A 17,075-nucleotide genomic window follows, 5' to 3' on the forward strand; every position below is an offset into this window, starting at 1 on the left:
TGTTTCGAAGATCCCCATTTCATTTCATGGTATCAGAGCCGCGGAAGTACTAAATCTTGAGGAAAAGCTGCCTCGGTTTCCGTGCCCATTTGCAAAAGTGTTCGCCACTTGAAGAGAAGTGTTTTATCACTTCATTGGAGAAGATTTCACATCTTGTTGTATTTTTTTTCTTTCTTTCTCATTTTCCTTCTTGTTTCTCTTCTATCCCTATTCTTTCTCTCCTTGTAATCGATGGATGACAATGATAAAGTCACCATCATGCCTATGAAACTAAGCGATACGAACTATGTAACATGGGCTTCAATCATGAAGCACCATATATGGGGAAAAGGCTTATGGGGGATTGTGGATGGTTCCGATTCGGAACCTAAGCTATCTCTTACTAAAAAGGAGGGAGATAAAGACGTCCCTCTATCGGAAGAAGAGAAAATCAAGGCTATTGCCTCATACTAGAAGAAATGGAAAGAATGGAGAATATCTCATGCGAAGATAATGTCATGGCTTATCAATAGCGTTGACATTAAAAAATGCTCAAGTCTTGCCAAATTTGATCATGCCGATAAGGCATGGGAATACCTTAAGAATATGTATTCCCTTAAAGATATTGCACACGTGTGCAACCTCCAAGAAAAAGTTCGAATGATGACACAAGGAGACAAAACTATTCGTGAATATTACAATGGGTTGTCCGAACTTTGGGAAGAACTTTCCCTTTTAGAACCAAAGTGGCATTGTGCCGAAGACATCGAGCTTCGTCAGAAACAAGTCGATGCCGAACATTTTTACCAGTTTATCACTGGATTAAGGCCGGAATTTGAAACCACTAAATCGGCCCTACTTCACCGGGGAAAAATTCCTTCTATTGTTGAAACTATTGAAGAGTTAACAATGGAAGAAAATCGTCTCCGGAAAGGTTCTTTAAAAATTGAAGATGATTCCGTTTTAGCCGTGTCTAGACCAGGGAATCATGTTCGATCATATAGGCCTCCTCACTTTAACCGACAAAATGGTGACTATGATAAGAAGAAAGTTATTTGTCATCACTGTCATGAACCGGGACACTACAGGCCACAATGTCCCAAACTTAAGGAGCTGAGAGAAAAAAGAGCTGCAATTGCTGGATCGGAGCCTAAAGATCAGGATGCACCAGTTTCCCTGGCCCAACTAATGGAGATCCTTCAGCCTCTCATCAAAGGTGCCTCTTCCTCATCTGAAGCTTCAACCGGCGCAGCAGCCTCATCTTTTTCTGATTTAGGTAAAATTTCTTGGCTTCTTAACTCTGGTGCATCTTTTCATATGACCCCAAATAATCAAAGTCTATCCAAATGTGTTAAAAATAAAACAAGTGTGTCAAAGGTCTTTACTGCTGATGGGACTTCTCTTGAAATAGAAGGAATAGGAGATTTTGAAAAAATTTATAAAACAAAAAATTTTTTTATTCCAGAAATTAGACATGTTCCCAAATTAAATTTAAATCTTTTATCTGTATCTCAAATTTCTGATTATGGGTGTAATATTTCTTTTTCTTCTCATGGTTGTTGGGTACAGGATCGCCAGTCAGGCAAGCTGATTGGGGAAGGCCATAGAGAAGGAGGACTCTATTACATGGATTTTTTGGAAATGCCGAAGAAAGCTTTTTGTTATAATATTCAAAAAATAGAGTTGGAACTGTGGCATAAGAGACTTGGTCACCCACATATAGCCAAAATCCAACATTTTCCAAATCTAGGGAAATTTTGTAACTCTGAATCATTTGATTGTAAAGATTGTATTCTCGGCAAAATGAAAAGATTACCATTTCAGAACAGAACCTTTTTCTCTTCAAGACCACTTGAATTAATACACTCGGATGTTTGGGGTCCTGCACCAGTAATTTCTAAAGGAGGATTTGTTTACTATGTTATTTTTGTCGATGATTTCTCCCGACATACGTGGATGTACTTTCTCAAACATAAGTCTGAAGTATTTTCATACTTTCAAACTTTTCATAATATGGTTAAAAACAAATTTCAAAATGATATTACTATTTTTCGCACAGATTCAGGGGGAGAGTTTTTATCCACAGATTTTCAAAATTATCTTAAATTGCATGGCATCACACATCAAAGATCTTGTCCTTATACACCTCAACAAAATGGACTGGCAGAACGAAAACATCGCCATATTATAGAAACCACTAGAACTTTATTAATAGCAAATCAAGTCCCTAAAGACTTTTGGGCAGAAGCTGCCTTAACTGCCACCTATCTCATTAATAGGATGCCATCTTCTTCGTTACAAAATATCACTCCCATTGAAAAACTTATGAACATTTCTCCAGACTACTCTAGATTAAGAATATTTGGGTGCAAATGTTTCATATTTACTGACAAAAATGATAAACTTTCCCCTCGTGCGATTCCCTGTGCCTTTTTAGGATATGCTGAAAACCAGAAAGGTTATAGATGTTTTGACTTCAAAAATAATAAACTATATGTGTCTAAAAATGTTTCCTTTCTTGAAAAGGAGAGCTTCTTTGATTTTAGAAAATTAAAAGACGTCACTGAGTACTCCTTTTTGCTAGATCTAACATCAACATCTGATGAATATGACCTTGATTGTAACTTTGATGATGATCCAAGAATTATTGATCTTAATGTTGAAAATGAAGAAGTTCATAGAGATACTAGTATTCAATATTCCAGGCGACAAGAGTCTAATACTCCATGTGCACTTGAGAAATATTCTAACATTCCAACTAGACAATCATCCCGAATCTCGAGGCCTCCAGAAAAGTTTGTATCATACGAGTCTTTCTCACCCACATATAGGGCAGTTATTGCATTAATTCACTCATATGAAGAACCATCCACATATTTTCAAGCAAAAAATGATATCAAATGGATAGAAGCCATGAAAGCTGAATTAGATGCACTTGAAAAGGCTTCTACATGGAATATTCAAGATCTTCCTCCAGGGAAGAAAACTATAGGATGTCGATGGGTTTATAAAATTAAAACCAAGAGTGATGGTACTCTTGAAAGATATAAAGCCCGTTTAGTAGCCAAAGGTTATGCCCAAGAATATGGGATTGATTATGAAGAAACCTTTGCTCTGGTGGCTCGTATGACTATTGTCCGAACCTTAATTGCCTTAGCTTCTATCAAAAAATGGTCTATTTTTCAAATGGATGTCAAAAATGCTTTTTTAAATGGAAAGCTAGTTGAAGAAGTATATATGGAACCCCCTCCTGGTCTAAGTATTCCTAAGGGTAAAATCCTTCGCTTAGAAAAAGCTCTTTATGGACTTAAACAAGCACCAAAAGCTTGGTATGATAGGTTTAGTCGTGTTATGATTGATATTGGTTTTCAATTCTGTTTAACTGACACTGCTTTGTTTATTAAGAATTCTGATGCAGGGATCATTGTGCTTCTTCTCTATGTGGATGATATGATCATCACCGGAAGCGATAAACAGGGAGTTGAAACAATCAAAACACTTCTTAAATCTCATTTTGAAATGACTGATTTGGGCTTGTTGAAATATTTTTTAGGCATTGAAGTTGCTTATTCTCCTAGAGGATATTTATTATCTCAGACTAAATTTGCTTTTGATATTGTTTTCAGGTCTGGTATTACTGATGATAAGAAAGTTGACACTCCAGAAATTGTTAATGTTAAAATGAAGATTGATGATGGAGAACTTCTTGCAGACCCTACTCCTTACATACAGCTTGTCGGGGCACTTTCCTATCTATCCATTACCAGACCAGATATAGCACATGCTGTTCATACAGCAAGTCAATTTCAACATGCTCCTACTTCTGTTCATATGGGAGCAGTCATGCGTATTATCAGATACATCAAGTCCTCTCTTTCACGAGGACTTTTCTTATCTTCCTCCTCTTCTCTTGATTTAATTGCATATACTGATGCTGATTGGGGAGGTGATCCCAATAACAGACACTCAACCACTGGCTTTTGTGTCTTTTTAGGGGAATCATTAATCTCGTGGAGGTGTAAAAAGCAGCATAAGGTATCTCTCTCATCCACCGAAGCTGAATACAGAGCCATGGCAACCACGACCATGGAAGTAGTTTGGCTCCGACGACTGCTTGCGGACATGGGAGTTGAAGCAACAAAGGCTTCACAAATGTGTTGTGACAACAAAAGTGCGATCTACATTGCCAGTAACAGAACATTCCACGAACGCACCAAACACATCGAAATGGATTGTCACTACGTCAGAGAGGAATATCTACACGGGATAATTGATCTGCCATATGTCACTTCAGAATATCAGTTAGCAGACCTCTTTACAAAGCCTCTCGCTGCTCCCCGATTTCACTTTCTCTTAGACAAACTTTCGCTCATTGTACCGTAAGTTTGAGGGGGAGTGTTAAAATGTAAAACTGTACATATATGTATATATAATAATATTATATTATTATATATATATAAATACATTTTTAATTTCTTTCTTTTCTGTATTTTTTTTCCTTTATTTTTATTTTTTGTCTTTATGTCATCTAGTTCAGTTTGAACTAGAATGACTGTTGCTAGTCAAGTCCTGTCCAGACTTGACTAGCAATAGAGCTGTTGGACTGACACAGTCCAACAGCTCTTAATAGAGCTGTTGGACTGTGCCCAACAGCTCTATTGAGTCCTCTTTCAGCTGTGTATATAAAGGGGTGCAGCCCCTCTTGTATTTTACTCCAATGCTTCTTAAGCAATTGGTTTTTCATATCAATAAAGAATACATTTTTATTTTTATTTTGTTTCCAGTTATACCCTTTTTAAGGGTTATGCTTTAGTGTCATTCTTGACACTTGCTCTTGTTAATCAAAGCTCGTGTTTCAAAGATCCCCATTTCATTTCAAATTCATGTGTCCTTACTGAATTAGCATTAAAAAACAGAATTGAGCCAACACATTTCCTCTGTCATTTGGATGTGAGGTTTGAAGGAAAAAAAGGAAATATAGTTTGAAGAGGGCCTTCCACAAAGAAAATAAGCATAGGAATTACAATGTTGTTCAAGTTGCAGAATCAAGTTTAGAAACTTTTAACATACATATTAGAATGAGGAATTATCAATTTTATAAAGGGAGAATTTACCTTCAAAAGAGGAACAGGAGGTTTATCTTCACCAGGTTTTGGAGACCATTCAAGCAGAACTCTCTTTTTTTCAACAGCTTCTCGTATATGAGGATACATATTCATTGCTGTCCTAGAATGGAAATCTCCACCAGCTTTGAAGGCATCTAGCATACTCTTGCAGTTTGAAAGATGGGCTAAAATCCTCAACTCCAGCTACACAAAAAAATGTAATTCATGTAACTGTCAGAATAGAAATGTGAAAATACAAACAGCTAGCAAACGAACACCACTATCACGGAAACTTGAGTCACAACACCTGCCCATAATCAGCAACGATAAGAGAGTTTCCAGATTCCGCTATAAATGCTTGTCGAATTTTATACCGATCCTTCTCCAAAGCAGGCTGGTTCTGATGTATGATGGGAGTAGTTGTCAGACGCATGAGAAATCATCTATATGTGTACATAATGCACTAAGTAAAAGACGTGCATCAGACAGAGATACAAAAATCAAGATGCAGCAATCAGTGTTAACATTTGACACGATTTTTTAATTGTGAGCATGCAAGTATAGCTCAGCAACAAACTGTTTGAATTTGGAAGGAGCAACATCTCTTGAAATATTGCAATTTAGGCACATCAGCCTATTCCATTCATGGGACTTTCACTACACAGTAGCTCAAAAAACCTTGTGTCCATATACAAGATCAAGCATGCATAGACTGATAATTAAATTGATTTTTTGCTAAGGCACCAAAAAGTCATGGAACTTTCAGTGGTGGAAGGGTTTTAAAAGTAGCTAGCTATGACATGTTTGCGTCTCAGGGGAGAAAACGACATTTGGCAAGATTCCCATGTCTGCAACAATGGTTAGAACTGCAAACCGAACATGCCCATCTGTAATGGAAAGTCAAACACTCAAACCAAGCCAAAAGAGTTGCATGGATGGTCTCCTGTAGGAATGTGTTATGGCTGAAAAACCATCAAGCTCAAGGATTCCAGAGGCTTTAGGTCACTGAATGAATATTTGAGACCACCTCTTATTAGTTATCCTCTTTTCAAGTTGTTTTTCAACCTTGAATTGACAAAATGGCGTAATAAGCTTAGAAATAGAGATATCAGATGCCCACAATTGTGCTTATGTAATTGACCCATAAGTGGTCATTGTGATTGTGTATGTCCATAAGTGACATTTTTGTATTTCGTTACATGGTATCAGAGCCTAGATGCTCTTTTGATGTTATTGAGACATTCAAGAGACTCATGGAAGATCGAGAAGATCGGATAGAGCCTCAGGAAGCGTGCCCATAGCCTTACTTGAAGATTGATGCTCGTGGGGCTGATTTTTAAGGAGTAGAGTTCATCCTAACAAATTTGTGGAGAATTGACCTACAAATCTTCTTGATTCTATATCTTTTTATTTTTTGTTTCTAATGAAAGTCATGCTCAGGATCTTGGAGACTTTTTCATTCCTTTTCATGAGATGAATCGTGACTTCATGCGCAAGATTCAAAAGAAAGAAATTGTAGGGGCTTTGAAGAAAATGAAATCAAGAAGGGCAGTTGGCCCAGATGGTATACCTATCGAGGCTTGGAAATGCTTGGGAGAGAAAGGTTTAGAATGGTTGACAAATCTTTCAACAAGATTTGGCGGACAAATAAGATGCCTAATGAGGGGAGGAAGAGTACTTTGATACCTCTATATAAGAATAAGGGTGATATACAAGATTGCACAAACTATCGTGGTATAAAACTCATGAGTCATGCTATGAAACTTTGGGAGAGGGTGATTGAGTCTAGGTTGAGGAAGATTGTCATGATATCGGAGAATCAATTTGGTTTTATGCCTGGAAGATCAACTATGGAAGCTATACATCTTCTTAGACAACTTATTGAGAGAAATAGAGAGAGGAACAAAGATTTGCATATGGTTTTTATTGATTTGGAGAAGGCTTACGATAGAGTACCTAGGGACGTTCTCTGGTGGACAATGATGAAAAAAGGTGTTTCTCTCAAGTATATTAGTATAATTAAAGATATGTATGAAGGAGTAGTAACCAATGTCCGCACTTGTGGAGGGGTGACAACCAATTTTCCTATAATGGTTGGGTTACATCAAGGATTTGCTTTAAGCCCTTTCCTATTTACTATAGTGATGGATGAGCTTACGAGATCAATTCAAGAAAATGTGTCGTGGTGTATGTTGTTTGCTGATGATATTGTTTTGATTGATGAGTCTAGAGCTGGGGTTAATGCTAAGTTAGAATTATGGAGACAGACATTGGAAGCAAGAGGTTTGAAGTTGAGTAAGAGTAAGACAAAATACATGGAATGTCGATTTAGTAAGCAACGAAGTAGTGATGGGAGTGTAGTGAAGCTTGGTGAGCAAGAAATACCGGTGGATGATTCTTTCAGATATTTGGGATCTATCATTCAAAAGTATGGAGAAATTGATGGAGATGTAAATCATAGGATAAAGGTTCGGTGGATGAAATGGAAGAGTGCAACTGGAGTGTTGTGCGATCATAGAATGTCATTGCGGTTGAAGGGAAAGTTATATAGGACGACTATTAGACCCGCTTTACTATATAGTACGGAATGTTGGGCTGCCAAGAGACATCATATTCAAAAACTGAGTGTAGCTGAGATGCGTATGCTGAGATGGATGTGTGGAAATACAATAAAAGATAAGATTCGGAACGAGGAGATACGTAAGAAGGTAGGCGTTGCACCCATTGAAAATAAGATGAGAGAGAATCATTTACGGTGGTTTGGACATATTCGACGAAGGTCTAATGATGCTCCAGTTAGAAGGATGGAGAAATGGGAAAATATATTAGTTAAAAGAGGTCGGGGTAGGCCTAGGAAGACATGGATGGAGGTGATAGGAAAGGATATGAATGCTTTGAACCTCACCGAGGACATGGCATTGGATAGAAATGAATGGAGGAGAAGGATTCATGTGGAAGACCCAGAATGATTTTCTTTGTTGGTTCATATCGCTGACCCCAATTGTTTTGGGATGAAGGCGTAGTTGTTGTTTTGTTTGTTTGTTGTATCCTCTCTAAAGATGGCCGATAAGGAATTGGTGACGGTGGTCCCTATTAAGTTTGATGGAAATAACTATAATGTATGGGTCACCGCCATCAAAAGAATCCTAATCGAAAAAGGCTTGTGGGAATATGTTGTTGATTCCTCGATGGAACCACAAGATATTCTCACAAAGTCTATTAGCGAAAAGGATGGAACTACTAAAGAAGAGATCCTTAAAGGAGAAGAGAAAGAAAAACTTTCTTAAATTATAAGAAATCTATGAAAGAATGGGAGATTGGACATGCAAAAGGTCCTCTCATTTATGGGAAGCATGAGTGAGAACACATGTGAGACCATATTAGAATTTGAAACAGTCGATGAAGCTTGGCTCTTCATTAAACAAACTTATACTTAAACTGATGTTGCATATAGATGGGAGTTGCAAGACAAAATTCACACTTGCAAACAAGAAGAAAAGAATATAAGAGAGTATTATGAGACTCAAAAAGTTGTGGGATCAAATGGCAAAAATGAAACTCATTTGGGAAACCCCAAAAGATGCCCAATAAACAAAGAAAGAAATTGTGAATGAACAATTTTTGCAATTTATGAGAGGTCTATGACCTGAATTTGAACAAATGAGGAGTAACATCCTCCATAGAAAGCAAGAAGAACTTTCATCTATTCATGAAGTTTTTGCTAAGTTTGCATGGAAGAAACGACGTTAAAATCTCAAACCAAATCAAAGGAATCCAAGGACAATGTTCGAGCTGTTTCAACACCAGGTGTTAATTCTCATACATATAAGCCTCCCCACTTCTACAAAAATATCAATTTTGGAAAACCTTGGTCTTATGAAGGAAAAGGAGATGGAAAGAAGAAACTTATTTGTTACAATTGTGGAGAAACAGAACATATCAAACCATATTGTCAAGAATTTAAAGCTAAAGAACAAAATAAAATCGCTTTGGTTGGTGCTTCCCAAGTTGACAAAGAGAGTTCAAGTAAATCCATAGGGAATATGTCGCTACCTCAATTGATGGAAGCCTTGCAACCTCTTCTTAAAAGTTCCTCCACAACTAGTGTTGTCGTCTATACCACCTGGTATGACTCATTGGCTCTTAGATTTTGGTGCTTCATTTCATGACTTATAATAGTTCCAAGCTTACTGACCATAGTATTGATTCAAGTAAGAAGAATATTTTTACTGCGAGTGGCACCTCTTGTGAAGTTAAAGGAATTGAAATTTTTGAAAAATCTTTAAATTTTTGTATTCCAAAAATAAGAATTATTTTAAAAATTAATTTAAACTTACTTTCAGTTTCTCAAATCACTTATCAAGGTTGTAGTGTCTCCCTCACATCTAACCAATGCTTAATACAGGATCTCCAGTTAAAGAAGCCGATTAGGAAAGGCCATAGACAAAGCGATCTCTGCTACATGGATCAGTTAATTATTCAAAAGAAATCAATTTGTCTCAATCTACAAAAATTAGATTTGATTTTGTGGCATCAAAGACTAGGACATCCTAGTATTGCTAAACTATCAAATGTAACTCATTTGAGAAATTTTTATAATGAGAAAATTCAATGTATGGATTGTATACTTGCAAAGATGAAATTCATTCCTTATCAAGAGGGGACCTTTTTTGCTTCCTAACCACTTGAATTAATACACTTTGATGTTTGGGGTCTGGCTCCAGTAAAATCTAAAGGTGGATACGTATATTATGTTATCTTTGTGGATGACTATTCTCATTATACAGGGATTTACTTTCTTAGGCACAAAAATGAAGTATTTGAAAACTTCAAAAAAAATCACAAATTAGTTACAAATCTGTTCAAAACAAATATATCTATTTTTTTATTCTGATTCAGGGAGAGAATACATGTCAAACGATTTCAAAAGTTATTTAGAATCCAATGGAATCTTACACCAAAGGTCTTATGCAAACACATCCCAATAAAATGGATTAGCCGAACGAAAACATAGGCATATAGTACAAACTACGAGGACCTTACTCATCTCCAAAGGTGTTCCAAAACATTTTTGGGTTGAGGCAGCTCTTACCGCAGTGTATTGTCAAAACTTCAAAATATAACTCCATATGAAAATGTTATCTTTTTAGAAAAAGAAAAGTTTTTTTGATAAAAATGTGCCTAAGAGAGAAGATGAATATATATTCTTAGAATTGAATTCTAAGAAGGGAATCAAATTGATGATAATCAAATACATACTCATTGTGGTGGACATCAGCCCAAGAAACTAGAAATATTAGGCAATCTGAAAGACAACATAGAGAACCTGATTGATTCGTGACATGAATCCTTTGCCCCCTCAATACAGAGTCTGTCTAGCAAAAATTTTCTCTTACTCTGAACCAATCTCATACAATCAAGCTAAAAACTATTCAGAATGGCAGAATCCAATGTGTGAAGAAATAAGAGCATTAGAAAAATCTAAAACGTGGCAATTGACTGTTGGGAAGAAATCACTAGGATATAGATGGGCCTTTAAGGTAAAAACTAAGAATGATGAAACATTGGAAAAACATAAAGCCAGACTAGTAGCCAAAGGGTACGCACTGATAAAATATAAAATATATATAATAATAATGATATTCATATTATTATATATATATATATATTTTATGTAATTTTATTTTTTATGTATTTTTCTATTTTTTCTTTTTATTTTTTTAGTGTCTAGTTAATAGAACTAGACAACTCTATCTAGTTAAGTTTCACTTGGAACTTAACTAGTAAGATAACTGTTGGACTAGTTCAACGGTTACATTTATAACCGTTGAACTAGTCCAACGATTACAAGGAGAGCTCCTTAAGAACTCTCCTTTTCTCACTTGTATATAAAGGGGTGCATCCCCTATTGTAAAATGCACTTAATGCTTCTTAAGCATTTTATCATTTTTCAATAAAGATTATTTTCTATTTCTTTTTATTATACCCTTTTTAAGGGTTATGTTCAAGTGTCTCTCTAGACACTCTCTCTTGCAAATCTAAGTACTTTTGTGGAAGATCATCACTTCATTTCATGGTATCAGAGCAAGGTTAATCCTATATCGTGAAGATTTTTTGCCTTGTTTTCTGTGCCAAGATTGCAAAGGTGTTTCATCACCTTGGTTGAGGCTCTTAAAGTTCTTTTTGAAGAAAGGAAGATTCGTTGCAACAAAATATTAAGTTTGCTTTCTCTTACTCTCCCTTTTCTTCTCTCTTTGTCTTATTTTTTATCTTTCTCAATCTCTTTATCACCCTTGTATGAGATGGATGATCATGATAAAATCACCATCATACCCATGAAACTAAATGACACAAATTATGTAATGTGGGCTTCGATAATGAAGCACCACATATGGGGAAAGGGGCTTTGGGGAATAATAGATGGTTCCGATTCGGAACCTAAACTAGTCCTCACCAAAATGGAAGGTGATAAAAAGGTTCTCCTAACCGAATGAGAGAAAAGCAAAGCTTTGGCCAACTATGAAAAGAGTTGGAAGGAATGGCGGATAGGGCATGCAAAAATCATGTCATGGCTAATCAATAGCGTTGACATCAAAAAATGCTCTAGTCTTGCTAAGTTTGAGCATACCGACAAGGCTTGGGAATACCTCAAAAATATGTATTCCCTCAAAGATAATGCACATGTGTGCAATCTTCAAGAAAAAGTTAGGACTGTGACCCAAAGTGACAAAACCATACAAGAGTATTACAATGAATTGTCTGAACTTTGGGAAGAATTGGCCTTTTTGGAGCCAAAATGGCATTGTCCCGAGGACATTGAGCTCCGTCAAAGGCAACTTGATATGGAGCATTTTTACTAATTTGTAAATGGTTTAAGACCGAAATTCGAGTCGACTAAATCGACTCTTCTTCATCGGGGAAAAGTTTCCTCTATTGTCGATACTATAGAAGAACTGACTATGGAGGAAAACAGAATCAAGAAGTGTAATATTGTGTATTTTCACACTTAGCCATTTTTAGATTTTCAAAATTTTCGCTAACTATAGAAAGAAAATCGTTTGATTCTCGATTTTAGGCCAATGCTTTGGAATCTGGGCTTGGCCCAGGTCTCATTGTCAAAGCCTAAACGAGCCAATCAAAATGTGAGAAAAAGTTTTATTGTTTACATTTAAATTCAAGTGAAATTTAGGTTATTTTCAGGCAAATTTCAGAAGCGAAATTCGAGTTGTACATCGTTAAATGCGTCTCAAAATTCTGAGTGTAACAATATTTTATTTTCCTTGGTTCGGACTACGGTTGACCCGAAAATCTCATTTTTTTTAAAATTTAGCAGTTTTTCGGTTCAGATTTAGATCGGACCGGATCTGATGGATTTGATCCAAATTAATATGGATTTGGACTCTATCCAAGACCCATATTAATCTGGATTTGATCCAACTCAAGACCCATTTGGATTCTTTAGATGGATTTGGATCTTGAATCCGAATCCAGATCTGAATCCATGCCCAACGATTTTTCCAACTTTAAATGCATTAGAAACCTTTAAATTGGAGTTAATTAATGTTAAAAAGCCTCTGAAGTTAATTTGATAATTTTTTGAAGCTTCTGGAAATTTATTTATTATTTAATATTAAATAATTAATTAATTAATGTAATTCCGAAAATTTAATTTGACAATTGTTTAGGACTCTAAGTAGAGCCCTTAAACCCATATAAAATCACTTTAGAAGTGTTCTAGTTCAATAATATGATTTTTGCAAGTTTTTAGGTATTTATTTATTATTAATTAATTAATTAATTAATTTTAATTAATTCTGAGATTTATTTTTAGAGAGTTTAGGACTCTTTATAGAGCCCTTGTTCATGCCTTAGAAACTTTAAGAAAGATTTTTTTTTTAAATACTCAAATTTGAAAAGTCAATACTTGGAGAGTTTCAAAATTTTCGGAACTCTAAGAGAGAAGAGAGTTTCAGCTGGGGCTGCACCCTCTTCTCCAGTCCATCTAGAGCTCTATAAATACATCAAAAAGAAAGAAAGGAAGAAAGAGAAGGAAAAAGAGAAGAAGAGAGAGAAAAAGAGAGAAAGAGAGAGGAGAGGAAGAGGAAGAGGGAGGTTCCCTCTTCGATCATCCATCGTTTTCTACCATTGTTTTTGTTTCTTTTTCGATCTACAACAAATGTACAGGTCTTTCTTTTGTCTCGGATGAGAAAGAGCCTAAATAAGCTTTAGGCAATGTTTTTATAGGGAACCATGGATCTTGATTTTTCATAGTTTAATCCAAGAGGATCGATGTAGGAAGGCTTAGAATATATGATATTTGTTTTTCTGTGATTTTCTGCATGTTTTTACGTTTTCCCCTATACATACATATATAAATATACATATAGAAGCATGTATATTTATGTATGTATATATTTTTGCCTTGTATGAACACTTTAGACAGAACTGGACAGTTTTGTCCCATGCTTTTAGCGGGCAGATCTGGCTAGATTTGAGCCCATGTCCGTTCTGGACAGATTTGTCCCCCGAATAGGTCTATATTGATGGACAGATGGACATGGTGTTGTGGTTTTTTAAACTGAACCAGATCTATGAAAATAAAATTGTGCATATTCAGTTAAAATAAAAAAATTGGATTTTTGGATGATTTTTGTTCGGAACAGGACGGACAGTTGTCCAGTCTCAGCCTAGACAGTCAGCTGGGACAGGACAGTCTGTTGTCCAGTACCAGACAGCTGTCCAGATTGGTGTTGGACCGCTGTTCAAGTGAAAAAAAGGAAAAAATTATTATTATTTTTATTACACATACATGTATAAATATATAAAATATATATTTATATATACGTGTAAATATATGTGATGAGAGTGTGTCCCAGCTGATTCAGTCGGTTGGGGCTGACACGCAGTTAATATATATATATATATATATATATATATATATATATATATATATATATATATATATATATATATATATATATATATATATATATATAATGGGCTTTTTTTTAGTTGTGTGCTTTCAATTTTTCCTGTCATAACTACTTTCAAAGGCTACATCACCACATATTTTTGTATTCATATATTTCTGTGTGTGCTTACTTCCATGTTAATAAGGAAATTGTGTTTTGATTTTGGTTTATATTAAAATAGTGTATCAGGTTGCATGTTTCATGGCAAAGCATGTTATGCGAAAACTGAATGTAAAGACCTGCACAAGCACGTATACTTGGTTTTAAATTTGTCAATACTTGCCAATTTGACTGTGAAACCTGTGGATGCATACTTGCTCGACTAAGAATCTGTATATGTAGATAAATCTGCATGTGAAACTGCCTGTGCATGCATACTTAAATGTTTACTATGCATATGCATGCATACCGATAAAATGTTGTTCACTATTTATGATTTCTTTTCTCTGTTTTTTGAGTCTTGACTGGCTCGGTCGAGCAGGCCACGATCCTGCCAGGCCAGCTATTCTACTGGTTGGTGCAGGCCTGATAGACCCTGCCAGGCCAGCCATTTTGGCTGGACTGAAGTCTGGTGTAGTCCAGACCTAGCCGACTCACCAGCTGGGCTGGTACTTTGAAAAAAAAAATATGTTTTAGAGAGGGGGCTGGCTGTCAGCCCAGCCGAACCCGGTTCAGCTGGCTTCACCTGCCAGGCCCTGTCAGGCCACCTAGCCCAGCCAAGCAGTCGGTTGGGCAGGCACTCAATTTTTATTTTATTTTATGTATATAAATGCAAGGTCCTAATATATATATATATATATATATATATATATATATATATATATGATGCTTGCATAACACATGATACACATTGTCATGTGTTTGAAAATGTATTCTTCTTTTGAAAAGATTGTGAAGCTTGTCTGAAAAATATTCAAATTTCAGCCCATGCACCGGAAGTTGTTTTCATAACCAATATATGCTCAATTGAATTGCGAATTTGACACTTGACCAATTTTCCGGTTTAGGCCTATTGTTTGGCACCTAACTGAGCTGGAATAAATTCAATTATGCATGTGAATTTCCAAATTTACTATCCGCATTATGTTTAGCCCTATGCATGCCAAAGAACGATACTGTATACATGCCTAGACTTGTTATGTCATGCATGTTCGTGATATTAATGCATAGTTGTTCCCTATGCATGAACATACCTGAAATGAATATGGTTTGTGTGCACATAACTGCAGGAGTGTTCACATATTTTAAATTGAACTGGTTCATAAATGAAAGTACGTATTTGGCATGGTGATGTGAATACATGCATTGGAATGATGAACTAGTGCATTTGAATATTGTTGTTTCATGCACATCTCTGAATTGACATACATGATTGTGCATTGAAAAGCATGTGATATGAAATGAATGTATTGGTATATTCCTAATGATTTTTGCATATGAATGCATGAGTGATCAAAGTGGATCATCAAGGGCTGGGAGATGCCTTGAACCGGTGTGTTCATTGCTTTACTGCTTATGCATTGCAAAGAACATATTTGATATTGTGGTTTTAATTGCACTGTTCTATTATTGTCACGGGTGATAGACCATGAAGAGTTGGACATGCTGATTTGCGAGTTTATGTTTGCACGTTGATTTGCAAGTTTATGAAATTGGTACTAACAACAAGATAAGAAAGATAACAGTGTAATTAACGTTCCCTTGATGTTCCTTCTGCAAAAAAGTAATTTTGGGATTAGCGGTTCGGGGACCGTGAAGATATTAAAACTCTGTGTGCGTTGTTGTTACCCCTGAACCGATATTGAGGTTCTTCTCCTGACCACGGTTTTAAAGAGAGACCGTCACTTTGTCAGGGGTGGTGTGTAGACACAGCTGTTGTTTTGGTAAACCAAGAAAGTAGCACTTGTGGATGTTGATGTCCCTGGTGTCCCGACATTAGATGTTGATTTCTAATGTTCCGATCAGTGTTATTAAAACTATGTCGTGCCTCAAGGTGAGGGTTTTTATGCCTTGAGGCGCAGGTATAAAGCATAAAAGCCTCGAGAAGTACGCCTTGAGGCATACGCCTTATATGCCTTGAGGCGTACGCCTTATATGCCTTGAGGCGTACGTCTTATACGCCTTTTGAGGCATACGCCTCGGGGCAAAATGTGCCCCAATGTGAGGCGTATATGCCTTATTTGTTTGGTCAAATAAGGGTCAAAGCCCTCATTTGACCAAAACTTAGATGTGATAAAATCAGGGCCCCGACCCTAATTAGGTGATAAAATCAGGGGCCCCACCCTAATTTTTTATTTTGTCACTCATCTCTCTCTCGTCTTTCGCAGTCTCTCTCTCGGTCCCTCACTCGTCTCTCGCGGTCTCTCTCTCACAGTCCCTCACTCGTCTCTCTCTCGTCTCCCACCTCTCGTCTCAGTCTCTCCCACCTCTCTTCGTCTCGTCTATCAACCTAACCCGAGCTTGGGTTTCAAAAGAAGAAGAAGAAGAGGTACATGTTTTATATATTTTTATATATATTTTTATATATATTTTTTTCTGTTATTTTTTTGTGCAAAATTTCAGTTTGCAGTTCGGTTGAGTTCTAATCTCCTTTAGCGTTAAATTTTGGGCTGGTATACAATGTGAAATTACTTGTTTTGTCTTGAATAACTCTGTCATCTTCCTGCCCCAAATCGAGGAAATATATAATGCCTCAGAATAAAAACACATTTATAAGGCTTTAAAAAGAGCCAAATCTTCAGCTATCTATTGTCATCAACCAATAATAATCGCTAAGAATTATGGGTGATCAACTATAGAGCATCAAATGACAAATAAAGATAAATGAATACGAACTAAATGTAACAATTCCTTTACTGTTCAATTGTTAGAGTTTCTTTTAGAAAAAGTTTCCAATGAAATATCAAGTTTAATTTTTAATTGTAAATCATTAGTATTAAGACGCAGCTTGTAGAAGAATTACAAAGACTTCCATCAAAGATTTCTAGAGAAATTTACTTTTCATACAAGTGCACTTTTT

The 17,075-nt window shown here is 36.1% G+C and overlaps 1 protein-coding gene across 8 annotated transcripts in view; it reads right to left on the reverse strand.

The window, feature by feature from the left end:
• The window catches only part of LOC149823114 (DNA polymerase I A, chloroplastic-like), a 113,941-nt gene that overhangs the window by 29,887 nt on the left and 66,979 nt on the right, over positions 1–17,075 (reverse strand). For 7 of the 8 annotated variants that reach the window (XR_016425884.1, XR_016425885.1, XM_089980562.1 and 4 more), the window contains 2 exons: positions 5,392–5,484; positions 5,094–5,288 (listed from right to left, as the gene is read on the reverse strand). The exons of the other annotated variant lie outside the window; for it this stretch is intronic. Coding sequence is in view for 5 of the 7 variants with exons in the window: in XM_089980562.1 (XP_089836688.1) it covers positions 5,094–5,288; positions 5,392–5,484 (288 nt within the window). In the remaining 2 variants the exon portion in view is untranslated. The remainder of the gene's footprint in view (positions 1–5,093; positions 5,289–5,391; positions 5,485–17,075) is intronic. 8 annotated transcript variants of the gene reach the window in all.

Source organism: Nuphar pumila, chromosome 11, assembly GCF_984573655.1.
Source record: "Nuphar pumila chromosome 11, dmNupPumi1.hap1.1, whole genome shotgun sequence".
NCBI classification, from domain to species: Eukaryota; Viridiplantae; Streptophyta; class Magnoliopsida; order Nymphaeales; family Nymphaeaceae; genus Nuphar; species Nuphar pumila.